The 26,953-nt window shown below is 47.2% G+C and overlaps 1 protein-coding gene and 1 non-coding gene across 5 annotated transcripts in view; both read left to right on the plus strand.

Annotated features, from left to right (window-relative positions):
• Nucleotides 1-26,953, plus strand: part of OGDH (oxoglutarate dehydrogenase) — a 72,907-nt gene that overhangs the window by 29,955 nt on the left and 15,999 nt on the right. Inside the window, exons 4-11 of one of the 4 annotated variants that reach the window (XM_072965279.1) lie at nucleotides 406-496; nucleotides 6,645-6,689; nucleotides 14,677-14,792; nucleotides 18,136-18,290; nucleotides 18,411-18,557; nucleotides 19,069-19,159; nucleotides 19,508-19,687; nucleotides 23,541-23,669. In XM_072965279.1, the coding sequence (XP_072821380.1) occupies nucleotides 406-496; nucleotides 6,645-6,689; nucleotides 14,677-14,792; nucleotides 18,136-18,290; nucleotides 18,411-18,557; nucleotides 19,069-19,159; nucleotides 19,508-19,687; nucleotides 23,541-23,669 (954 nt within the window). Of the gene's footprint in view, nucleotides 1-405; nucleotides 497-618; nucleotides 722-6,644; nucleotides 6,690-14,676; nucleotides 14,793-18,135; nucleotides 18,291-18,410; nucleotides 18,558-19,068; nucleotides 19,160-19,507; nucleotides 19,688-23,540; nucleotides 23,670-26,953 lie in introns of all 4 variants that reach the window. The other 3 variants (XM_072965278.1, XM_072965281.1, XM_072965280.1) reach the window with 3 other exon arrangements.
• Nucleotides 25,043-25,115, plus strand: TRNAT-GGU (transfer RNA threonine (anticodon GGU)). The gene has a single exon. It is a non-coding gene; the product is annotated as a tRNA-Thr (tRNA).

Here is a 26,953-nt window from a genome sequence, read left to right on the forward strand (position 1 = left end):
GACCTCTGCACCAGGTGGCGTCTCTCCAGCCCACCCCACACTTCCACCTCCCCTTATTGCGTAGGGACTTTTGCACGTTCTAAGTGGAGTAGGCTTCACACTGGGGTGAAAGTCCTCAGCATCTCCCATTTTCGGTTTATCCCGGAAAACCGTATATGGATCTCAAGAAATGGGTCCTTTTACACTGCCAGGTTCATCATAACCGGAGAAGTATATCCCTTTTTTATAGAAGTGCCTTTATGCACAACACTGCTTTAAAATATCTATCCAAAGGCTTTTTAAACACCAGTTTTGTTGTTGGGGTTCATTGGGGCTCTCAGGGAAAGGTCTGACCAGTGTATCACCCACCCCCACCCCCCAAGCCCACAGGACCTGCTTAATGACTGCTTGTGTTATTGCTTCCAGGTCAGGGGTCACCACATTGCAAAACTTGATCCTCTCGGAATTAGTTGTGTAAATTTTGATGATGCTCCAGTAACTGTTTCTTCAAACGTGGGTGAGAATTAATCTGTAAACACTAATTTTAATGTGATTTTACTTTTTTTTACCCCTTCCCTCTTTTTTTTCTCCTGTCCTTTTGTGTGTGTCCTTCCCTCTCCATCGCTGGCCCATTCGTAGATTCGAGGGCACCATGTAGCACAGCTGGACCCCCTGGGAATTTTGGATGCTGATCTGGACTCCTCCGTGCCCGCTGATATTATCTCATCCACAGACAAACTTGGTGAGGGTCTGAGAGCAGTCAGCACTGCACTGCTTGGCTCCTGTCTCTGTGTCACAGCTTGTGACAGCCAGGACGTCCACAGGCGGAAGGGAAAGACTCTTAAGTTTCCTTTGTTCTGATCACTTGACATTTATCGGTCATGCAGCCTTAGTGTGTTGGGGCTAGTCATTTTTAATCCCAGTTTTCCAGCCAGATTGGATAAGCTTAATTGTCTTAAGTCTCAAAATTGGGAAGTAAAATTTGGGGCAGAAAAGGTTTGTGGCCCAGAGAAAAAGATGACCCACCCAGGCAGGCGGGTCAGAAGCTATGCCAGAGGCTGGCTCGTCTGGCTCCGGTTTCCAAATCTCAGGGCAGTGTGGCCTCTGCCTTGTCACACGCTGTCCGCTCTGAAGCACAGGGTGGCCTGCCTTGGACAGGGCGAACTCTAGAGCAAGTGGTGCAGTTTGGGTGTCCAGATCCTCACATGCCGGTGATCACACTGAGGAAACTTTGGAAGGCGTCCCCGGCGTGCAGGGAGGCGCAGGTGTGCGGCACACCGGCCGTGGTTGTCACTGTTCCCCGCACCCCTCCTCCGTCAGAAGCGCAGGGGCGTGGCTGGGCTCACACCTGCGGTTGCTTTCTCGAGTTAACCTGCTCTAAGTCACCGTGCAGCTAACCTGTGCTACAGAGATGATGTGACTAATTTGGAAATGGCCAAGGGTGTTCCCAAGAAACACTGTGCATGCTAATGAAACTGATGATTGCCCACCTGCCTACTGCTGCTCTTTGAGAGGAGGTGACCCTTACCTCCTCCCGGTAACAGCCTAACGCTCTGCGGTACCCCGATGCCCTTCTAGGCATTTCCAGGTTATGACCTGGGAGGTCAGGCACTGGTCAGGCACTGGTCAGGTAAGGCTAGGTTTCAGACAGCATTGGGCTCTGGGATTGCTGTTAGAGGTTTGTCACTGCTCTGTCTTCATTTTAGAAACATGCCTAGGTAACACAGGGTTTCCTCCACTTTGTACCTGCACTTTTAGCAGTTTGGGGAAGAAAGAGTAGAGAAATCTTCCTGAATATGACAGAACAGGGCCAGTTCAGATGGTCAGCAGGACATGGGTTGAATGAATCCTGATACTTCTATTGAGTGACAACAACTTCGTGCTCCCAAGAAGTGGGCTTCTCTGGGCTTCTTCCTGGAGGACGCCTGGGGCCTCTTTCGTCCTCGTCGTCACTGAGCCTCTCTGCAGCACCCAGGCCCGACCCACCCTAGGCTAACCTGTGCTGAAGCTCCCTCGGCACCGGCACCGAGAGTCCTCCCCAGGTGCTTGGTTCAGGGCAGACCCCACCCCTCCACCCCTCCACCTCTCCACCCCTCCCACCTGGAGCCATCTCTCCAGGGAGGGGCCCTGACTGCTGAGCCAGGCCCAGGGCAGGCCACAGAGGCTAGCGTCCCATGCACAGTAAAGCATTTAAACAAGAAAGGCAGGTGGGAGGTGGGGTCTCCTTGTCCCATCCAGAACTGCATCTCCCCTGTTCCTTTCCCCAGTAGCATCCATGGTTGTCAGTTTCTTGGTGTCAAAATGGACCTTTTTCAGTGGTTCCCAAGCCACTAGAACTGCCTGGGGGCGCCAAGAGGTCTTCTCTGTCCCGCTTGAGACTGGTTGTGTCTAGACGGTGCCACGGCCAACCGGCACAGGCAGAAGTTTCTTGAAAGCTACCCAGGCGCCTCTAACCCAGAAGTCTATGAAGGCTGAGAAACCCCAGGCCTGTTGATACCACCAGTCTGTCAGTTCACAACTCTCACCAGGGGCAGAGGCGGGGCTTCTGTCGCTCTTTCTAGTCTTTCTAGGCCATCCCGGCCTTGCACATTCCACTCTGGACTAGTGTCCCAGCATGTCTGTGCTTCTGTGAGGTTTGGCATCAACATAGCAAGGTGAACGGGCAAGAGGACATTACAAACCAGGGATGCACCAAGGTGACATTAGCGCTTCCTGCGCTCTTGTGAGGGAGAAACACAGCCCCCTCTGGCTGGGAGCCCTTCAGAACCACCAGGATAAAGTTGGGGAGCAGCCCCTCTGCAGGAGAAAAGTGCATTTCATTTGAGAATTTGAAATTGTGTGACGTAAAAGCCATGATAAATGGAAACAGGATAAACCCATTATGTATTTGAATCGGCATTAGTCTTGGATTATCTCACCCTTGACATGTGTGGGTGTTTAAGAAAACAGCTGGTCCAACAGGACCACTCTGTTCGGGGGCACTGGACAGTCCCTAGGGCGATTCACTGCCCATCATCTCATCCAAACCTCAAGGCCTGGCCTCTGGAGCCAACTCCCCCTGCCAGGACTCCCTGTGTGCCCCTGTCTCCTCATCTGTAAGGTTGTCTCAAAATTAAATAAACTCCCTGCAGGAGCGCCTGGAGCTTACTCGGCCCCATCAGAGTGTGAGCTACTCTGATTATTAACAGTCTGTTGAGATGAGCAGCTGCTGGTCTCTCTGGTAAAGAGACATATTTAGAAACAGAGATGGAGCAGATAAGCCAGAGTCTGGTAGTAGTAAGGGCCGGGCTGCAGCCTGAGTCGCGAGGAGGCAGGGCAGCTCCGGTGCAGAAACCTGTCAAAGCGGGGTGGTCGGCATGGCCCACGTGTAAGCCTGGGGTGAGAGAGTGAGCGCGGTGGTGTTTCGTGTCACACAGCAGCCTTCCCCAGCCTTGCGTCCCTCTCACCAAGCCTCTGAGCCGCCTTCCTTTCTCCCTGTGGACGCAAGCACAGTTTCTCCATCCTCTTGTGGGGAAACTGAGGCATGGGCAGTGATCCCACCCCACACGTCTGAGAGCACGTCCTGCTGTTGGAGCACAGGGGCTGGAGGAGCAGGGACGAGCCTTGCCTGGGTGAAGGCAAGAAGCCATCCCCAAGGGCAGCGCTAGCCAGTGCAGGTCTGCAGTGTAAGCAGGGCTTAGGGTCCTTCATAATTTTTTTTTTTCCTTTCAGAATTTTTTAAATAAGGTGGATCATGTGAAAAGTTTCCACCGGGTTCTTGCCCTTCCCTGACCAATTTTGAGAGGATTGGGAAATGCTAGCCTAGGGTCCTTATCCTAACATCTTGGAAATGTTCCCGGCCCCTGAAGTCACGGGTAGAAAGAGAATTAACAGGTGAACTCTTACCTGGCACAGGAGACTTGGCAGATGTGCCCAGCTCCTGGATGGTCCAGGAATTTCAGGATTACCATCAGACATGTGCACACACAACATACTGTGAATGCAGAAGAAACATTGTTGAGATGGTGGAGTTTGTGATTATTTTAAGTGAAATTTAAAAAAAATCAACGTTAGAACAGTTTCTCAGTTAGATGTGGGTTACGTTCCAAGGTTGTCCAGTAATTGCTAGGAACGGGGTGGCCTTTTCCCAGGATGTGTTATGTTGGGGGCCAGGTTCCAGGTGGCCCCAGAAGCATATCTTAATTTATGCCAGGTAGGGTGGAGGAGGGTTGGGAGCTCCCGCCTGAGATGCCTGGGCACGCATTCCGCGTTCCTCCCTAGAGAGGCCGCTGGGAGGCTCCAGGCAGGATTGGGTTTCCTAGCGAGGCCTCTCCTGGTTGGCTGTAAAGAAGGGTCAGGCTGCGGCTTTTGACAGCCTGCCCCTTGGGGTCAGGGTTGTTTCTATTTTAAGTAGAAACAAATCAAGTGTAGACAACTTGTAGGCTCTTTCGCCTTCTGACGAGTCCTGTGCTGGCTTCACTGGGGTGGGGAAGGGGCATCAGGCAGTCTTGTTTCTGGCCGAAGCCGAACTGCCCTAGGCTGGCTGGGGATGTGGAGAAAGTTCTCATTAGCTCTTGCCCTCAGTTTCCTCTCCTCTTTCAAATGCAGCTTTGGAATTAGATTCCAGCTTAAAAATGCCATCATCTGTGGTTTCTGTATAAATTCTGTAAGTGTAACTGCTCACAGTGACAAAAATGAAATTAATTTAAATACGAGATTTAAACATAATTAAAGGAGAACCCAAAACGTAAATTCTATAACTAAAAGCAAAGAAAGCCTGAAAACTCCTCCTCCTGTTTATCATTAGTGTTTGCAAATTGTCAGTCTTAGGAAATGAACTTGAGTTAAATAGTTAAAAGTCCAAATTATGGCAACATTTTAGCTACTTTAAGTGAATTAGTTCAGGACACGGGGTCTCCCACCCTTCTGACCTTCCAGGGAGCTCTTTCTGGTCCAGTTTTGCTCCCTTGATGGCTGGAAAGAATGAGCTAAAAATAGAATTGAATTTTAATCAACTTTCATAATTTTAGAGCAACAGAGAGCAGTTGACTTAACATTTCCTGGCTGCTCTGTACAGTATGTAGAACCACCACCAGTAAGTGAAGAGTCGAGGTCAGGATCCCCAGGTGACTCAGGAGGACAGGCCAAGCCAAGGTCATGGTGGGTATGTCCCCCTGCAGGGGTGGCCTCCCCCTTGGACGCCCAGAAACTGGCAGACCGAGGCACACCCAGGCCCAGCGTCACATCCCTGCTCCTTGCCCACTGTGCTTGACTTGGAAGCACCACTGTCAAAGCCCAGCTGCTTTTTGTCTCTCCGGCAGAGCATCTTGTTCTCATCAAGGAGTAATTTTTTTAAATGTTTTAAAGTGTTCAGGTGCTGGGAATCCCATGTGCTTTCTGTAAATGACAACCAGAATATCTTCTGTTCTCTTTTCACTCTCCTTTGGTTTGTGTCTTTTGTTTGCATTTTATTTTAAAAATCCCCAGAAGGTGTAGATAAAAATAAAGCATCCACATACCCAGTGCCCAGAGTGAACAAATTTAAGCATCGTATGTTACCTTGAGATCTGTTTAACAGCTGTGCATTTGCAGTTCCCTTTGAGGATGGGGGGCGGGGTGGGGCATGTTCCACAGATACTGCTGATGGCTGCCTGGCGTGGTCCTCTGTCTTGATTCTGAGGATTGAGGGGGAAAAAATGAGGATTCTTCATCCTTACCTTAAGCAAAGCATCCATGCTTTTGTGCAGAACCTGGATGTTCCATTGTCTTAAGAGCCGCTGGCTCGCAGGTCTTTGGTGGGTGGAGAGGACTAGAGCTTTGCCCACACAGAGCAGGAGTCCCTGCATCTTCTCTGAGTCAGGGTTCTTGCCAGCAGCGTCCAAAGGCACATCAGTTGGCCTTCCATTGCACTCCTAGGACAGACAGGAGCCTCAGTGACGGTGACCATGCTCTGTCCCCTTGGCCATCGGGCCCACGCTCCCGGGAACCAGGGTCAGGAGTTGTTTGGTGTGTCCAGATCAACATCTTGATTTTCACCAGCACCGGGCAGGCTTCCAGGTGTGGGGCAGGAGTGCGTGCAGCCGTGCATGCGTGTGTCTCTGTGTTTTGAGCACCTGAGCTGCCCCGTCCTGGTCCTGCCTTCTCGAGAGGGGAGACCGAGGACCCACCTTCCACTCTCTGTTTAAAATCTGGCAGGATCTTGAGGTTTAGGGTCTAGTCTATTGCCTGATGCTCCAGTTCTGAGGAATGGGACTCTAAAAATCAGGCTTTTTCATTTTCTTTTCGCCAGTGTTTTCATCTCAGGGTAGTCTAGACTGGGTGGATTTGACTTCCCAGGAGAGCTCTGTGTTGGCCACTTCTTCAAGACGGGGAAGTAAGGACGTTTCAGCCACCGCCCCCCGATGGCTTCTCAGCTTCAGAGAGAGGCCTTTCCCTCCTTCTGATCACCTTACTCCAGCTGTTCATGGACAGTTTCCATGTTTACCAAAGTAGCTCCATGCAGATCACGTAACCCACCCCGTTCTCCTTCAATGTCTGTGTCTGTGTGACAGTGTCTGTGCCACCCGTTACTGCGGTAATGGTGTAGGGTTTTGGGTGTTCTGGTTTCTTTTTTTTTTTTTTTTAACTAACTCTCACCTGTCTTTTTCCCTCTGCGCTCACCCATGCTACCCCACTCTGCCTCTCAGATCTTGCAGTTTTCAAGGAACGACTTCGAATGCTAACAGTAGGAGGTATGAAAATAATGAGCCTTTCACTTTTTCTGGAGCTAAGGACTTCATTTGAACTGGATGTGCAACTTTCCCTAGCATGCAACTTGGGGAAAGTTGACACAACTCTGTCCAATGTTCTGAAGTTTGTTCATTGTTTTGAAATATGTTTTTTCCCCGTCATTTAGCTGTTAATCCAACAGGTAGAGCTACTTGCAGTGTCATTTTTGTTTCTGTCCATTCGGTGTCCTAAAGAGCATTTTCACCTTCACACGTGTCTCACCGCCGCTTCGCTGGGCTTCCGTCTTTGGTATGGGCTGTCTCTAGCTCCTGCTGTACCCAGCAGGGACCCAAGGCCACACCACATTCTGCATGTTGGCTCATCCTTTCCTCCACGTTCTGCACTGTGCCTTTGACCGGACTCTGGATTCTTTCAGATTCTGCTTCCTGGGCATTTTTGACAAGATTTCCCATTTGAGCTTCCATGTTTGAAGGACAACTGAAGTATTGATAAAAAGTTACTTAATGAAGTAAGGAATCCTTAATGACCCTTGGTTCTGGGCAGAGCACCTTTGAAGAATCCAGAGTGGGGTGCTGGGGTGGGGGTCATCTGCCTGCTGTCACTCACCCCAGGAGCCAGTCTTCCTTCCATGCCAGGCATCACTCAGAAGTTCTCTTTTTCCATCAACTTACTCATAATATCTGTAAGACTCTAGTTTTGATGACATTTTTTATTTTGAGATAATCATAGATTCATATGCAATTGTGACAGATAACAGAGAAATCCTCATATGCCTTTCAGCCAGTGCCCCTAGCAGGGACATCTTGTAAAGCATAGTGCATCACACCAGGATGCTGACACTGACAGCGGTCAAGCCACAGACATCTCCATCACTCCAGGGGTCATTCCTGCTGCCCCTCTGTAGCCACACTCCCTCCCTCTCCATCCCACCCCTATGTTTGACCCCTGGCAACTACTGTTCTGTTCTCTGTTTCTATAATTTTGTCATTTCAAGAATGTGATGCAGATCACAGAATGCAGTGTTTTGGGATTGGCATTTTTCAATCAGCATGATTTTCTAACACTAGTTTTTTTTTTTTCCTTTTTATTGCTGAGTGGCATTCCTTGCCATAGGTATCCCACCATACATTCATTGACAGACCTGTGTATTTCATTCTTTGACTAACAGGTCTTTTACAGAGCAAAAGTTTTAAATTCTGATGAAGTCCAGTGTATCATTTTTCCCTTTATGGGTCATGTTTTTAGTATCAAATCTAAGAACTCTTTTCTTAGCTCTATATCCTGAAGATTTTCTCCTCTGTAGTTTTCTAAAGGTTTTCTAGTTTTGCATTTTACATTTACATCTGTGATCCCTATTGGGTTCATTTCTGCATAAGATATGAAGTTTAGATCAAGGTTTGTTTCTTTGTGGACTATGGATGTCAAATCACTCCAGCATCATTAACTGAAAAGTTTATCCTTCTTTCACTGACTTGCTTTTGCACTTTTATCAAAAGTCAGTTGGACTTATTCAGTGGATCTGTATCTGGGTTTCCTGTTCTTTCCTTTAAGGTATGTGTCTTTCCACCAGTACCACACTGTCTTGATTACTGTAGCTCCTGAACTTTATTTTCCTTTTTCAGAATTGCCTTGCCTATTCTGGGACCTGTCTTTTTCCATACAAATTTTAAAATAAGCATGTCTATGTTTATAAAAACTCTTGCTGACATAGTGGTGGAAATTGTGTTAAACCTACAGATCATTCTGGGGAGAATTGACATCTTTACTCTGTTGCCTTCCAATCCATGAACATAGTATGTCTCTCGTGTATTTAACTCTTCTTTGATTTCTTTCATCAGCTTTTTGTAGTCTTCAGCATACAAGTTTTATACATGTTTTGTTAGATTTACATGTAAGTATTTCCTTTTTAAAATAAATTTTAGTGTCCATATGTTCGTTACTAATATCTAGGAATACAGTTGATTTTTGTGTTCGTATTGTGACCTTGCTGAGCCCACTTTTTCTAGAACTTTTTTTTGGTAGATTCTTTAGGATTTTTTGGGTAGACAGTCATCTCATCTGAAAATAGGAACAATTGTTTCTTCCTTTCCAGTCTGTGTGCCTTTTATTTCCTTTTCTTGCCCAATTACTTTGGCTGGATCTTCCAGCACTAAGTGGAATAAAAGTCATGAGAATGCACATCTTTATGTTGTTCCTGATCTTAGGGAGAGAACATGCAGTCTCTTACCACCAAGTACAATACAGCTGTGGATGTTTATAGATGCTCTTTATCAAGTTGAGGAAGTTCCCATCTACTTATTTTTTGATAGTTTTTGTTATGAAAAGGTGTTAAATTTTGTCAGATACTTTTTCTAATCTATTGATACAATTGTATGATTTTTCTTTTTTAACCTGATAATCTAGTGGATTATATTGATTGATTTTCAAATATTGAACCAAACTTATATTACTGGAATAAACCTGAGTTGGTCGTGGTATAGAATTCTTTTTTCATGTTGTTACATCTTTTTTTTTTTTTTGCATCTATATTCATGAAGGATATTGGTCTGTAATTTTTTTTTCTGTCCTTATCTGCTCTTGATATCAGGGTGTCTAGCTTCATAAAATAAGTTGAAAAGTTGTCTTCCTATTCTGTTTTCTGAAAGAGATTGTGCAGAATTGGTATTAATTCTTCTTTAAACATTCAGTAGAATTCCCCAGCAAAACCATCAGGTTTAGAAATTTCTTTTTCAGAAGCTTTTTATTTATGAATTCAATTTCCTTAATAGTCATAGAGCTGTTCAGATTATCTGTTTCATATTGGATGGGTAACAGCAGTTTGTGTTGTTCTAGAAATGGTTCATTTCATCTGTGTTGTGAAGTTTATTTGTAAAAAGTTGTTCATAGTTTCCTTTAGTATCTTTTTTTTTCTCTTGTGGGGAAGGAGGTAATTAGGTTTATTTATTTTTAGAGGAAGTACAAGGGATTGAACCCAGGACCTTGTGCATGCTAAGCATGCACTCTACCACTTGATGTATACCCTCCCCATCACCTTTAGTGTCTTTTTGATATCTGCCAAGTCTGTATTAATGCCCCATTCCTGATACTGGTTTTTGGTATCTTCTCTTTTTCTTTGTTAGTCCTGTTAGAAGTTTGTCAATGTTACTGATCTTTCCAAAGCAACAGCTGCCTGTTTCATTGATTTTTCTCTGTTGTTTTGCAGTTTTCAATTTCATTGATTTCTACTCTTTATTATTTCTTTACTTCTATTTTCTTTGTGGGATTGGGTTTTTTTCTTCTTCTTCTTCTTTTTCTTGTGATGTGATCTTAGATTACTGATTAGAGCCTTTTCCTCTTTCCTAATGTTTGCATTTACTGCTGTAAAATTCCTTCTCAGAACAGCTTTATCTCTCCCACATACTTTGACATGTTGTGTTTTCATTTCCATTCAGCTCAGTGTATTTTTTGGTATCCCTTATTATTTCCTCTTTGACCCATGGATTATTAGGAAGGTTGTGTTTTGTTTCCAAGAATCTGAAGATTTTTCTTTTACCTTTCTTCTATTGATTTCTAGTTTGATTCCATTGTGGTTGGAGAATGCACTCCATATAATTTCATTTCTGCTGAATTTGTTGAGGTCTTTGTGGCCTGGTGTATTATCTGTCTTGGCATATGGAAGGAATGTGTATTCCGCTGTTGTTGGGTGACGTGTTCTATAAATGTCCATTCCATCCTGTAGGTTGTTGAGTCCTTCTACATCCTTGCTAATTTTCTATCCACTTATTTAATCAATTATTGAGTGAAGGGTTTTGAAGTCTCCAGACAAACTGCAGGTTTGTCTATTTCTCTTTTCAGTCCTCAGTTGGGTTCATATGTTGTGCATCTCTGTTGTTTGGGGCATACACATTGAGGATTGCTACGTCTTCTGGGTGGATTGACCTTTTTATCACCGTGCAGTGTTTCTGTCTCTAGTAATTTTCTTTGCTGTGATGTCTACTTTATTTGATGATAGTATAGCTACTCCTGCTTTTGTTTGATTGTGTTTATATGATACATCTGCCGTCCTTTTACTTTGTCTGCCTAAATCTTATAGACAAGCATATGGTTGGGTCCTGTTTTTTCAAGCCACTCCATCAATCTGTGTCTTCTATGTGGTATATTTAGATCATTTATATTTAATGTAATTTTTGATATTTTAGAGCTTAAGTCTACCATTTTATTTTTCATTTTCTGTTTGTCCTTTTTTTCATTTTTCTGCTTTCTTTTTCCTGACTTGTGTGAGTTTTTAAGCCTGTACTTAAAAATTCCATTTTTATTTGTATGTAGTCTTTTTGATCATACCTCTTTGTTTTTAGTGGTTTTTAGCCTTGTTAGTGATTTTTTTAGATATGACATTATGTACATAACATCACAGTCTACTGGTGTCATCATTTTACCAGTTCAAGTGAAGAGTGCATACCTCCCTTTACATCCTTTCACCTTCTCCATTTAAAATATACAATAGCCTTAAATATTTTCTCTACATATGTTTAGAAACACATCAGACAGTGTGATAATTTTGCTTCAGTCATCAGACATAATTTAGAAGACTCAAGAAGAAAAGGAAAGTCTGTTTTATTTACCTTTATTTTTTATTTCCATGGTCTTTCTTCCTTCTGTCAAGATTCCTTCTGATCTCATTTCCTTTCTGTTCAGAGAACTTCCTTTAGCCATTCATTTAGGGTGACAGGCTCTCTTAGTTCCCTTCATCTGAAAATGCCTTGATTTCTCCTTCATTCCTTCAGGATATTATCACTGTACATAGGATTCTGGGGAGACAGTTCTTTTCTTTCAGCTCTGGTGAGTGTGGCGCCACTTCCTTCTTGCCTCCGTGGCTTCTGATGAGAAATCCACTGTTGTTCCAGTTGTTTTGCCCCCTAGACAGGGTGTCACTTTGCTCTAACTGCTTTCAAGATTTTTTTTTTCTGTCTTTAAATTCAGAGGTTTAATTGTGACATGTTTTGATGTGGATTTCTTTGGATTCTGTGAGTTCCCTGAGCTTGAATCTGTGAGTTAAGTCGTTCTGCCATATTTGGGAAGTTTTCAGCCTCCCTCTTTCTCTTGTCCGTCTGGGATTGATCAACACAAATGTGAAATCTTTTATTGTAGCATCACATGTCCTCAAGACTTTCTTGAATTTTTTTCCCAGTCTGTTTTCTCTGTATTCTTCAGAATGGTTCATTTCTGTTGTTCTGTCTTAAAGTTCATTGATCCTCTGTCCCCTGATGATGCCATTGAGCCCATCTACTGAGTTTTAATTGGGGTTATTACATTTTGCAGTTTCAAAATTTCCTGTTTGGTTATTCTTTGTATCTTCATTTTTGGCAGAGACTCTGTTTCTTTGCTGAGACTTAATTTTTTTTTTTCATTTGTCTCTGCCATGTTCTAAGTGCTCACTGAAACCATTTGATAATGGCTCCTTGAGAATTGTAGTCAGATAATTCTGACATCTGTGTCATTTTGGTGTTAGTGTCTATTGATTATCTTTCCTCATTCAATCTGACGTATTCCTGGTTCTTGTTATGAGTGATCCTTTATATATATGTAAACCAGGACATTTTGGGTATTGTGAGATTTGGGATCTTATTTAAATCTTTATGGTGGAGCTTCTCTGAACACTGCTCTGGTAGGGAGGGGCCCACCTAGTTACTCCCAGGTGGGGATGGACGATGTCCTGGGCCCCCAAGTTCTCTGTTGATGTTGGGGTTGTGAAAGTTTGGGATCCCTCTTGGGCCTTCTCTGAAACCTTGAGTGGGGTCAGAGGTCAGAGTTACAGCCTAACAAAGGTGTTTGTGGGGCTGCAGTGTCTTCTATGTGTTTGGGTGGAATAGAGCAGTTATGGTCTAAAAGTCTCCTGTCCTGCTAGGCTGCCCTTCTCCTGACCCTTTAAACAGAGCAGCTTTTGTTTGGGCTATTTTGGTGTACAGTTGTAGAAATTTCTGGATTTTTTGCTCCAAGTGTGGGTTCTGGGAGCCCAAAAGGAAACCCAGGGACCTCCCTGGCTGGTTGGCCTTTTTCTCCACCTTTTCACATCGTCCTGTGTTTGTTTTATATACAATTTCTGGGGGGGTTTAGTTTCATTTTGTTGAGGTATCAGTGGGAATACATCTACACTGCCTTCTCAGAAGCAGACGTCTGTAGATTTAATGTCTCAAGTGACCAGACAACTCAGAAGCAAGGTTGGCAGTTTTGAAATTCAGTAGTTCAGCCCACCAATGGTCCGTTCAGGGTGGTGGAAGTGAAGAATCGCACATGTGGTGAGGCCAAGGGCTCTTCATGCTAAAAGATCACAGCAGGCTGTTTTCTCCTCTGGGGTAACACACCTCATCGGTTAACTCCACGATCAAAATGTTCCCAACAGACCGTGCGCTCTTGGGATGCTCCAGTTCCCAGGACTGGAGTTCCCTGGTGCTGAGTACCCCCTGCTTAGTGTTTCCACTAGGAAAAATGCCCCGCCAAGTACCTTTGGTTTTCCTCCATAAACACCAGAAGCTGGGCTGTGAATGGCCAGAGCCATGCCTTTACCAGGCCCACGTGATGGCCCATCCTCATTCTTGTTAGAACAGCCCCAGGAAACAGGTGCATAACTTAACCATCACCACCGCCCAGGTGAAAAAAAAAATCAGTTTTAATAAAAAAGGTTGGGAAACGTAGACTTTAAAAAATATGTCCTAAAGCATTAGATAAATTAAGGCCAAGGTTCCCAAGCCAGCGTGAATAGGGACCCCTGGGGAGGGTCCTGGCCCACCCGTGACTGGTTGAGTCAATTCTGGTGTTGGAGCCTGGAAATGTGCTTTTTCACAAATCTCCCAGAGATCCAGATACACAGCTGTGTTTGCGAGCAATTGCTTGGGTCCCATACTGGACCGTTACATCTTACTTACACTTAATTAGGCCAAGAAATGGGAGAACGTCTCATCTTGCAGAGTCAGGCGTTAGAGACTGTGGGTGCATGTTTCGAGTTTCACTTTTCATCCTGGCGTCTGGGATGTTGGTGTGATGGGATCCCAAGCGGCACCTTGCCTCACTCCAGCCGATATTTTGTTTCAGAGCAGAGGGGAGCCTAACCTGCAGTGTCACCTGACAGTTTCCCTCCAAATCTCTCCCCCTTTTGATAATTATTGCAACACGAAACCAGCATGTAATGCCCGAAAAAGAGCCCTTCCGTCACGTGTCGATCGATTTGAAATAGGCTTTCAGATGAGGAGGCACCTTGCACAGAGGCAGTGCTCAGTAGCAGTGATTAGTTGGTGACAGTCGGTCAGTGGCAGTCGGTTACTCAGCGATTAGGCAGTAACTCCGTCAGTGTTGGACTGGGGACGGTGAGAATCGGGTCTGTGACTGCCGATTGCTGTCTGGAGAATGCGGCTTTCTGTGCGGTGTGGAGTTCTTCCAGGAGAAGGGTGCCATCCGTGGTCCGAGGGCGGCTGGGGGATCCTCTGCTCTGCTGCCCGGCAGTTCTCCCACAGGCCACTCAACTTCTTGGTGACTGTCCCTCACTTCTCAGTCTCCTGGCTTCGTCACTCACCATACAGACATGCTGTCGCCATTAAGACATATATGACCTGTTCTAATCCAACTTCTCATTTTCTACTTGAATTCTCTCCTTAACAATTTTTCATTCGCTTTCTGATTGACTTACCCAGTGCTTTTTTCAAACCTAAACTGATCTGTGTCTTTGGGACCTTGAAATACATTTTTCTCCAAGTTATGAATAATTGGTGCACTGGACTAATATATGCATAATCTGAATTTTACTCTCATTTACCTATGATGCCAGTAATATACTCAGCTTCTGTTTGTTGCTAAAGTTTGTGTTTTCTGGCTGTCAAATAGTATTAATTTTCATATATATATATCAGAGGTTTTTATGATTTTTCTCTTCTCTTTTTTCTCCCCTGGGGAGTCCCTTCCCCTTTCCATAAACTGTGGCCCCTGTGTGGCTGTGCCCGTCTCTCCTCCCCCCCGCAGGGTTCTACGGCCTGGACGAGTCTGACCTGGACAAGGTCTTCCACCTGCCCACCACCACATTCATCGGGGGGCAGGAGTCGGCCCTTCCTCTGCGGGAGATCATCCGGCGCCTGGAGGTAAGAAGACACCAGCCGTTTTTAGAAAACTCTAGTGGGCTTGCTAAAGACTTGTGCTGGCACGAGGCCTGCACACTAGGTCCTTTTTTTTCTTGCTCCTATTTTTTTTTTTTCACGTGAAAGCAACATGTGTCTTGTCTTGTGTGTATATTTTAAGGGGCAGGTAATTAGGTTTCTTCATTGATTTCCGCTTGGAGGAGATACTGGGGATTGAACCCGGGACCTCTTGAGTACTGAGCATGCGCTCTACCAATTGAGCTATACCCTTCCCCCCATATATATCTTTTAATGTAAGGGAAAGGAAACTTTTTTGCTACTTTGTTGATGAAAATCCATTTTTTTAGTTTTACAGTCAACCATTAAAAAAAAAAGCAGAATTTGCTTTTAAGGCTTAAAAAAAAATGTGTCCTAAAGCATTAAATAAATAAAACAATAAATAAATAAAGTGGTTTCCAAGCCAGCTTGAATAGGGACCCCTGGGGAGGTTCCTGGCCCACCCATGACCAGCTGAGTCAGTTCTGGTGTTGGAGGCTGGAAATGTGCGTTTTTACAAATCGCTCAGAGATTTAGAGTCACAGCTGTGTTTGCAGGCAGCTGCTTGAGTCCCAGGTTGTCCTGATCCCAGCGTTTGAAGGGGGCAGAGAGCCCTGCGTGACTCTCATTTCAGCCAGGCCGATGCCGGAGCCCAGGAATCGGACTCTTGTGGGACAGTTGGCCTGGACTCCAGGGGTCCTGGCCACAGCGCCCCCTGTCCCCAGAGAGCCCCGTGTCCGGAGCTCTTCCAAGAGAGCCTCCCATTTTGGCTTGTCCCAGCGGTAGACTACCCTGTTCTCACGGTTTACAGATATTTGTTTAAATTTACCTAAAGATGGTACATTAGGTGTATTTACACATGATACGATAGCTGGTATGATCTGGCTTAACTTAAGGTATGTTCTTGGTCCCGTGACATAAGGCTCAAGTTGCAGCTCTTTGAAAAACTTAGACCTAGTGCAACTTCTTGGCTTTCTAGCACTTGGCTTGCTAGAGAGCGCAGCCAGGAATCTGCACCTAAACCTTCCTGCCCTTTTCTCCTGGGGACTGAGCCAAGAACAGGAAAAACAGAACACGATCCAGGGACCCAGTAACTGTGCGTCCAAGTTAATAGCTAAATTCACACTGATAATGATGGAGACATAACTGATTTCTAGAGGTTTTGACCAAATAGTTTTGTTTGAGCTTTTAGTTGTTCAGTAATGGAAATACTGCCCCTGTCAGGCATAAGGAGCATGGGCTGCATTCTCCTACCTCCCTGTGGGAAGATGAGGAGGCAGCCCCCTCCCCCCTCCCTCTGCTTTCCCCTCCCCCTTCTCCCCCTCCCCTGCCCCTTCCCCTTTTCCCTTCCTCCTCTCCCTTCCCCTCCCCTCCCCCTCTCCCTTCCCCTCCCCACTCCCCCATCCTCTCCCTCTCCTCTCTGCTAGGCTTACAGCTCAGACTTTGTTCCCAGGGAAGAAATGTCCTTTTTTTTTTTCCTTTTTCAGTTTTATTAGGTAGAGTTATTGCAGTTCGACTGCACATACACATTGTATTGCATGTAAATACATATATACAATATGCTACACTTTTTTTTAGTTTATTTACGTACTGATCATTGTTTCTAAGAACAGATTAGAGCTTTAGCTTTTTAAACTTACACAGTTATTAAAGGAACAAAGCCAACCACAAAATAAGAATCAACAGAATATGGTAATCCAATCATAAAGGAGGACGTGTCCTTTCTTAAGCTGATGGAAGGTTGAAGGCTCATGTTAACAGCCACTGTGGCCAGGCCACGTTTTCTCAAATGTGTTTGTCCAAAAGTACACCTTTTTCTGCAGATCAATAGATCAGGGCACCGTCAAGCTCAGGCAGAAGTGGTGACCAGTGCTGGCTCTGAAGTCGGGAGACAGACCAACACACTCCATCCCTGCGCTTCTTGTGCATCCAGTTTATCACATGTGGTGTCGTCAGGGAAGGGTGGTTAGGGGCTAATGAAAATGCCTTAAACAACAAGGTCTTTCCCAGCTCCGTTTTCTCTTTTTGGCCCTAAGCAAGATTTTCCTCCTCTTGCCTAAGATGATATCCAGAGTATTGTGGTTCGCCATTATTTTGAGTTGAGGTAAATGTTTCATTATCACGGAGCAGACATGCCGAGATACCCACACCTGCTCTGGAAGGTGGGAGTAAGAGAACAGAGACCTGGTGTCAGGTCTGGGCTCGCCGCCAGGACCCCGGGCACATCCTCACCCTGCATTGTGCCAGCCCGTTTCCGTATCTGTTGTGAAAACCAAAGGGGGTCACAGACAACTGCCACGCAGAACCTGGCACTCTGAGTGCTGGGTCAGCATGGCTGCTGCAAAGACGTTTGAAGGCATCTTGGGGGGCTCTGAAATGGATTACCACGCCAGGGCATTTCCTTCTTTAACTCCAGTGCTGATTCAGGCTTTGCTGTTGGCCCCTTATTCTGACCCCAGGACGGCTGGCAGGTGGAGGAGGGAGAGGAGTGTTGGTCACTTGGCTCAGCAAGGCTGTGAGCCCCTGCAGAAGGCTGCCCGGCACAGTCCCCAGGAGGGGTTTCTGGAGAGCTGCCTTCCTGACGCTCCATTCTCCTCGACCTCCCTGTTCCCTCTCTCACTCTGAATTCCTTTCCCACTGAGCCCTGCCCAAACCCAGGCTTCTGCCGGCGCAGACCTGGCCCGCACATTGCCCAGGTCACCCTAGGCTTTCGACGGGACACGTGGCCACCTTCCCAGCTGTGATTGGAGAGTGGTGTCATGGGAAGTGCCTACTCTGTCCGGGACCCTTTCTTTTATAATATATGCAGTCCTGCTTCCAGAGGACCTGACTTTCCCCCAGAGAAGTCAGTTATTAAAAGAAGAGTTTCAAATTTCAAACCCTGCGAATCTTAAGTGGCCACTGAGCTGTGGTATCCACCAGCCGCACAGGGCCTTTCTTTCTCACAGTTCTGGGCACAGCCTGGCCTGGAGGTCAGAGAAGCTGCCTTCCCCAGGAGCTTCCCAGTCCTCTGGCTGGTGCGTCTGGCCTCTGGCCACGAAGGGAGCTTGCCGTGGCCCAGAGGTCCTCACCATCCCCCTCCCTGCCTGGTGGGCTCTGTGCAACGTGGAGGAAGCATTTCATGGCCGGGTTCAGAGTGAGAGGGCTGGTGCCACGCTCGATCTCTGCCCCGGGTCACAGCTGGCTCTGTTGCACTTGAAAGGGAGGTCGCCTGTTCCTCCCAGCCTTCTGGCTGAGTGGGCAGTCACATACCATACCAGGTGAGCATCCCCTTGATTGTCTCTGTGTTGTGTGTGTGTGTGTAAAACAGATGGCGTACTGCCAGCACATTGGGGTGGAGTTCATGTTCATCAACGACCTGGAGCAGTGCCAGTGGATCCGGCAGAAATTTGAGACGCCCGGGATCATGCAGTTCACCAACGAGGAGAAGCGGACCCTGCTGGCCAGGCTGGTGCGGTCCACCAGGTATGGGCAGCGCTGGTCCCGTTGACTGGGGTGGATGGGTTTCAGGTGTGGCCACAGGCCCAGGAGAGCAAAGTTGGCTCCGGTGACATGGGTCTTCAGGCTGGCTTGGTTCCCGTCCAGGTTTGAGGAGTTCCTGCAGCGGAAGTGGTCATCTGAGAAGCGCTTTGGTCTGGAAGGCTGCGAGGTGCTGATTCCTGCCCTCAAGACCATCATCGACAAGTCAAGTGAGAACGGAGTGGACTACGTGATCATGGGGATGCCGCACAGGTACCTGGCCGCCCTTCGCGCATCCAGAGACCGGGGGTGGGGCAGTGGGAAAGCAGGGAGCCAGGCTCGCCCGGTGCCCAGGGTGAGCATCCCGGGAGCATCTCCCTCACTCAGCAGTCACTGTCATGCGAAATGGCCGTAAGTGCTTTCAGACAGGCATTTTGGCCTTTTGCCCTTGTCGGGAACACAACTGACAGAGGTTAACCTAGAGGGAAGGCCGCTCAGTGACACGGAACAGAGACCTCGGCTTGGAGTGGGCAGTGGAGGCAGAGGGTGGAGCATTCACCAAGGCTGGCAGCATTTCTCCTGCTTTCTGTCTCTTCCTCCCACCCTTTCGTGGCCTTCGGTGCTGGGCGGGCAGAGGCTGAGTGTCCGCTCTGGTCCCAGCACCTCTTGGACTGCAGACTGAGGCGCTGCCTGTCCCTCAGGGGAGGAGGTAGGGGGGAGACAGCGTTGCCTGCTGCCCGGGCAAGGCACAGCTCTCAGCCCTGCCCACCCCGGTGTGTCCCAGGGGGCGGCTGAACGTGCTTGCAAATGTCATCAGAAAGGAGCTGGAACAGATTTTCTGTCAGTTCGACTCAAAGCTGGAGGCAGCTGACGAGGTGAGACACTGATTTCTTTTAGAAACTGAGAGCATAGCCCCAACCCACACCAGACCCTGGCTCCACTTCTCGAGAAAGACTTACCAAGGCCTGGAATTTTCCATACCATTCATGAAGAAGGTGGCCAGTGGCCAACCTCTCGGAGAAGAGTGAGATCAGAGGTCTGGCCCCCACAGTCCTCCCTGCCGGGGGTGGGCCTGTGCCCCTCTGACTGAGGGGCACAGGTGGGAGCCGCTCTGGGAAAAGCCTTCCCATCTTTCCAGGAATGGGGGTTCTGGGAGTAGAGGTAGCGCAGGAGGAGTAAACATCTCCCAGCCCGGAATGAAGACTCGCTGTTTGTGCTGTCAGGGTTCTGGAGACGTGAAGTACCACCTGGGCATGTATCACCGGCGGATCAACCGCGTGACCGACAGGAACATCACCCTGTCGCTGGTGGCGAACCCGTCCCACCTCGAGGCCGCCGATCCCGTGGTGATGGGCAAGACCAAAGCTGAGCAGTTTTACTGCGGGGACACTGAGGGGAAGAAGGTAAGGCCGCGGGGACTGGCCAGGGGCAGCCCTGAGGCCAGACGGTCCAGGACGGACCCACAGCCCCAGGCACATCGCAGACCTCACGTTTCTGGAATTTAACAAAATATTCTGGATGGACTTTGAAGGAGCAGCAGTAGTGAGACGGTCCCGCTTACAGGTGTGCTTTCTCACAAGCTGTGAGCGCCAGAGCTATGCAGAGAAGGGTTTGCTTTTATGGTCACCACACTGGTGGGGAAGCCTGCCTTGCAGAATATCATGATGGGCAAAGAGGCGGTGTCGCCGAACAGGAAGAGTCTTAAGGAAAAGGTGTGGGTGAGCCTGAAGGACGAATTGCAAAACTGACAGATGTGAGGAGAGACGGTTGAGTCAGTATCAGGACAGCACCGTTTAGAGATGGAGAACAGCTGGAGGTCTGGGTGGCCCTGGGACCGGCATTTTCCAGGTGTGTGATGGTGAACGCTTACTGCCAGTTAGCCAGCCTGCTTGTGTATAGAAGCCCTCAGTGGGGCGTAACTGTTTGTCATTGTTTAATCTCAGGATAGTAGTCTGTCACAAGTTGTATAGTTCTTATTAACGATAATCTCAAAGCCAAACAATAGAAAAAATCAAGTTTTTGCAGCGTCTGCATGTGCATTCTGGGGAGTGTGCAAACTCGGCGTCACCACCCTGCTCTCAAGCATCTCTCCTTCCCAGAAATAGTGTCATATGTGAGGAGCTGATACAGTGTACACAGTGTGATGTAAAGCTGCGAGCTAACTGGGAAAGAACTTCAGAAGAGGGAGGTATAGGTATGGATTAGGAAGTGGAATAATCTCTCATCGATAGAGCAGGGAGCTATCATATGTAATGGAAGAAACCACAGGATTTAGGAAGATGGAAAGGGAAGAATGTCCTCTGGAGATGAAAGATGGGGCAAAGATGGAGGTGGGTTGAGGAGGTGCTGGGGGTAGAGTAGGGAGGTGGCGGGTGAGGGTGCAGCCTGGCCCCGGGATGCCCCAGGCAGGGGTGAGACTTTTTAGAGGTGGAACCAAGCTTAGTTCACCAGATTCTGGCATTGAAAACGCTGCAAGTCTATTAGTTCTATGCTTGGCGAGTTGGAAGGTGATGGGGTCCGGGCAGAGGTGGCACTGGGAACAAGAAGTGGTCCCTCCACTACAGGGAAAGAGTGTGACCCTTGGGGAGGATGTCAGGATGCAAGAGTTACTTCCATGGGCTTGGGGACCTGGACGGTGCCACAGAAACTCCATGGAGGCAGAAAGGGGCCTCCTGTGCAGCCCCCAGGACCACCGATGACACAGTGGTCGGGGAGGAATGAGGAGGAGTCCAGCATCCATGACCGGTGCCTCCAGCATTTCCGCTGTCCTTGGCCAGGGCACTTGCCTAGGCATTTAGGGCTGAGTAGGGGAGCAAGATTTCAGAAAACCTTGTGTGACATCCATATTCATAAAGTACAGATAAAAGCCGCTCGAGCATCACTTGCTCAGAATGGTGGAGGCATCCTGGAAAGGAATGAACTAACTAGAGCAGGGCGGTGGAGGGTATCTGACATGCTTCAGACAATCACACCGGTCTGTCCTGTGAGGCCAGAAGAGGCTGGTTAGCCCTGTGTGGGTCACCGGGAACGGTCCTGGCCACGGGTGTGCCTTACACAGGGCGGAGAGCCCATCCCTCAAGGCCCCCAGCCCCACCCTGGTACCTGAGCGGTTGCAGCCCTGGCCAGTGCTCAGCAGTGGCTCCAGACCCCGCCAGGCCAGTCCTTCACACCTGCTCTCCTAGCTGCCTTCCCCAAACTCCTGTAGGCAATTACCTGGTTCTGTTAAGTCCCCAATTCAGGGAGTGGGAGTGCTTGTTACATAAACTCCAGCAGTTCAGAAAAACTATGTAATTTCTTTAACTGTGGCTAAGGTTGCTCCATAACCTGGCGTGAGACTGAGCCTGACGCAGTTTGGCTCAGGGCTGATGTGGCCCGGGGGGCAGTTGTGTGGGAAGCAGCCTCCTGGGGCCATGCCTGCCAGGGCCCAGATCAGGCCCCCGGGGCACCGTCAGACACAGGGTGTGTGACTTCAGCAGCCAGCACCACGCTGAGGGGACACGAGGGGCAGCGTGTGGCCTGGCGAGGGGCACGGTACAGCTTCTCCAGAAGATCAAGAGAAACAGCGCGATGAGAGGAGAGATTAGCCCCGATGTGCCCGAACGCAAAAGGCCGGGATTGTGCCAAGGAGGCTCCGCAGAGAAGACACGCACATCCTGGCGACCAGGAAAACACGGCCTGGCAGAGCTGCACGCCCCTGAGGAGGTCCCTGCGCAAACCCCACACTTGTGTCCACCATCCACCTGTCCTGGAGAGCGTCCCTGCGCCCAGCAGGGCAGGACATGGCAGGGTTCTATTAGAAGAAAAATCTAGATTTTGTCCCTGAAAAGCACCTTCCCTTCCTGGCCCTGAGGACACACAGCAAGAGGACATCCGGGAGTAGGAGCGGCAGGGACATGGGGGCACCAAGCCAGTGGGTGATGTACTGAGGGCCATGGGAACAGAGTGTCCCACGGTGTAGGAGGTGCTTATAAACTTGGAAGGAGGAAGGCACAGAAAAAAGATTGGAATCGGAGGTGTGGTAATAATACAGTCTATACCCAGAGATTTAAAAACATCTGTGTACATGACCTGCATGACCTGGCTCTGTGCTGAAAGGGCCTCGGAGTGATGATGTTCTGGTAGCAGTGAGCACACGAATATTCGTCTTTTTTTTTTCTTTTCTTTTTTTTGGGGGGAGGGGGCAGGGAGGTGATTAGGTTTATTTATTTATCTATTTTAACGGAGGTACCAGGGCTTGAACCCAGGACCTCACACGTGTTAAGCGCACGCTCTACCACTGAGCTCTACCCTCCCCGCACAGATATTAGTCCCAAATGCCATCCTCTACTGAAGGAACTGGGCTCCTTAGAGAAATGTGCGATTCCAGGGCGGCTGGGCAGGAGCAGTTCAGCATGAAATCTCTGCTGTGCCAGAAAGCAGGGAGGGCCCCACATGAGCCACGGGGCTTGTCCAGATGGCAGGGGGCTCCCGTGCCAAATGTGGGACCACGTGAGCATCAAAGCAACAATGCTTCTAGTCAGTTCCAACCTGTTGAGTAAAACGTGAGCACATACTAATACAAATAAACAAAAGGCCAGGAGAGAAGGCTCTTACAGAACACCAGGGAATGAAGGTAGGAGTGACACCCAACAGCACCGAGAGGGGGCACTGAGGCTGCGGGGCGGGGGCGTGGTGAGGAACAGGGTGTATAGGTTCTCCTCATGTCTCGTTACCAAGGAGAAACGGTGAGTTTAAAGGGAGAAACGGACAGCTGCCTGTCCAGGCGATCCAGGTTAACGTCACCCACATGGAGCAGGCCAGCTCGGGCGTCTGCTGGTGTGGGAGGCGCTCTTTCTGGGTCTGATCACAAAGAACCATGGAAGCCCTGGGTCTGTCCGGGGTGTGGAGACGGGAGAGTCAAGGAGCTGCTCCAGGCCGGAGGGGCTGGAGAAGCGTGGCCCTAGTCACACACCCTACGTGGGGTCTGGGCTGGGTGGGGTCCGGGCCAGCGTTGCTTCCCTGATGAGAGGGTCCTCAGGGTGGATCCAGGGCAGCAGGCAATTGGCAAGGAGGTGGGTGTGCGGACTGCTAGCAAGTTGGGGACTGTGAGGGGCCGGGAGGTCTTTATGTTTTCCTGCCATTCTCTTCCTCAGTTTGAAATTATCTCAAAATACATCATTTTTGGAAAAGTAGATTGTGACTTAATCTCCAGCATGCCTCGTGGACCTGATGGTCAGGACCGTGTCGGATTTGGGGTCTCCTTTATGTATCTTGCAGGTTATGTCCATCCTTCTGCATGGGGACGCGGCGTTCGCCGGCCAGGGCATCGTGTACGAGACCTTCCACCTGAGCGACCTGCCATCCTACACGACTCACGGCACTGTCCACGTGGTCGTCAACAACCAGGTAACCCGGGCTCCTGGCCGGCTCTGGGGTCTTGTAGCAGGCAAGGCCACAGCATCCAGTAGACTTTCTCCTGAAGCTTCTCTGCTCTTAGAATGACACATTATTATTTAGAACATGTGTAGTTTTCCGACTAATAACTTGGACAACACAGGAAACTTTTCTTTCAAGTGGAGAGATTTTAATTACACTATTTAAGATCATGATGTTATTTTAGAAATTTTCTTCTAAACCCACAAGCATGTAGATGGCTTTTCTTTTTCAAGAAACTTGGGTTATATATATACACACATACAATTTTATATCCGTTTCTTATTTACCACAGTATTTTCTCATTTCATCATATATTCTTCAAATATTAATTTTAATGGAAATATCCATTATAGGTTGTTACATAAACTAGATATTGCTGTGTTGTTAGACTTTTAAGATCCTCATTTTTCATGGTTTTCAATAACGTTTGATGACCATTCTTGTAAGTGAATATTTCTGCTCAACTCAAACGTACTACTGTTATAATTGTTATTTCCTGAACCGCATATCCAAAGGTGCGTCTCCGCAGCTCTTGTGAACTTTCATATAACAGATACTCAAGTGCCTTTAAGTACAAGCACTGTGCCAGATACCAGGCCGAGAAAGGGCGTGTTCGCTGCCATCACCAAGATTAGAGTTTAGTGCGAGGGGCCGGGGGCCTACCAGGTATTGGGTTAGTCAGCAGGTGTTTCTCTGAGGAGTTAACCTTTAAGTGGAGATTTAAGGTCAAGTAGGCAAATGCTGGGGAGCAGAAAAGCAAGTCAGGAAAAGGGTCCTCTGTCCAAGGGAGGGGGCGAGACCATCACATCCAGGGCATTGGAAGGCCATTGGAGGAACAAAGCAAGGAGGTGATGAGAGAGATTGTTTGTGCCGATGGTTTGTTGCCATCTGCAGAATGAGCGAGAGGATGACAGAGAAACAGTTGCAGCTGCCCCAGCAAGGAGTAGAGAGGAAGAAGGGGAAATTTAAATGTGAAAGTAGATGTGGTGGTCAGTACGTAGTAAATGCCAAGCTCAAAATATACAAGGTCAGACACGAAAAGACGCGAAGAACATCGAGTATGCATAAAACTCACAATATGATAACAGCTGCCTTTTATGGAGGACCTGCTCTGTTCCAGACACTGAATGAGGCACCACACATACATTAACTGAATGTGCGCTGCTGTTACTCATTCAGTCGGCGCTGTCATGCCCAGTTTACACAAGAGAGAATGGAGCAAAGAGAGTGAGTAACTTGCTTGAAAGTCAGTATTTGATCTGCTTTCTTTCAAAGAACAGTACTAGGAAGAATTTTGAAAAAATCTCAATGAAAGAGGGAAGGTCTGAAAAACAAACAAGGGTGGAGGGTATAGCTCAGTGGTAGGGCGCATGCTTGGTGTGCACGAGGTCCTGGATTCAATCCCCAGTACCTCCATTTAAAAAAAAAAAATTCAAACAAACAAAATAACCCATCACTGAACTGTGTTTTAAACAGATTACCGAGGGAACTATATTTAGTATCTTGTATTATTAACTTATGGTGAAAAAGAATATGAAAACGAATATACGTATGTTCATACATGACTGAAGCATTGTGTTGTACACCAGAAATTGACACAACATTGTAAACTGACTAGACTTCAATTAAAAAAAAGTGACTGGATGAAACTAAACTGATTTAAACCAAAAATATAAAAAATAAAAAATAAACAGATTACGAAGCACAGAACATGCTTACTGCTTTTGGGTAGGGGCTGGAATGCTAATGGGAATGGTCTTCAGTCTGGAAAAGTGCAGCAGAAATCATTCAGGTTTTTGTTTCTTTGTTTTTTTAAAAAAAAAATATTTTTTCCATTAAGAACCTACTTGGTAATCTCTTATGAATCCTGGCAAGTAGGAGAGGTGATAAAGGCTTAAAAATTTTTATTTAAAGGAGTAAAAAGAATAGATTCTAGTCCCTGGGAAAAGACCGGAATAGAAAGACCCGAATAGATTCCCAGCTTAGAGGAGGGACGTGTCCCTGTTACAGAACGCCACCCAGGCCCTCAGTCAAGTCCTTTATCACATCTTTGTGCACACAGCTCAGAAACATGACACAGACACTGGTATAGCCATGTGGCTTCTTACCTAATTTCAGAAGCATGCCCACTCAGAAAGGTCTGCTTAATGGGCTGGTGGCAGCAATACATGGTTCTCTTGCGACCCTGACAGGTTCAGCACGTTATCAGTGACAGATTTGGGCACAGATAAAGTGATATTTGTAGCTGGCCCAGAGCTTAGGAGAAGAGCTGTTGCATGTCAAAATCAGGATTCAGAATTTAGAAGGTTGAGGCACAGTCAACAAGGATTAAGTCCAGAGACAAATACTGAATCAAACATTAAAAATTTTAGTAGCTTTTTTAGTGTTATAATTTGCATAAGGTAGAATTCACCCCTTTTGGTGTCTGCTTCTCTCAGTTTTGACAAATGCATGCAGTCATGTAATCTCCATCAAGATACAAGAGTTTAATCGCTCCAGCCCCTGGCAAGCACTATGAGTTTGCACTTTCCAGAATGTCTTTATTAGAAACTGACCTTTTGAGTCTGGCTGCCTTCCTTCTGCACAGCCCACTGGACATTCATCATGTGCTCTTGTGTCTGTTTCTAATTGCTATGTAGTGTTCAGTGGCATGGTTGTTTACCCTTTCATCCACTTCAGGGAGTCTGGATTGTTTTTGCTAGTTACGATTAAAGCTACTGTAAACACTCACATACTGATTTGGGTGTGTCCATTAGTTTTTCTTACTCTGTAAATACCTAGAAGTGGAATTACTGGCTTATATAATAAGTGTGTAGTGTATGTCATGTGACTTACTCTGTTTCCCTAAAGGAAACTGTGGGCTGTGGGTTTTTTGCTTTCTTGATACTGTCTTTTGAAGCACAAAAGTTGGGGGGTAGGGGTTGGTTTGTTCTCTAGGTTTATTTTGTTTTTACTTCTGTGTTTTCCTCTAAGAGTTTTATGGTTGTCGTTCTTACATCTGTGATCCATTTTGAGTTAACTTTTGTGTGTGATGCAAGGACGGGGCCCAACATCATTCGTTTGCACATGGATACCAGTTGTCCCTACATCTTTTGTGGAGAAGACGGATCTTTTTCCCATTGAATTGGCTTGACATCATTTAGCTTCTTGAATCTGTAGATTTGTATCTTTTGACAAATTGGGGGAATTCTCAGGCATCTTTTCTTTCTTTTCTTTCCTTCCTTCCTTCCTTTCTTTCTCTCTCTCTCTTTCTT

This window comes from Vicugna pacos, chromosome 7 (genome assembly GCF_048564905.1).
Source record: "Vicugna pacos chromosome 7, VicPac4, whole genome shotgun sequence".
Classification (NCBI taxonomy): Eukaryota; Metazoa; Chordata; class Mammalia; order Artiodactyla; family Camelidae; genus Vicugna; species Vicugna pacos.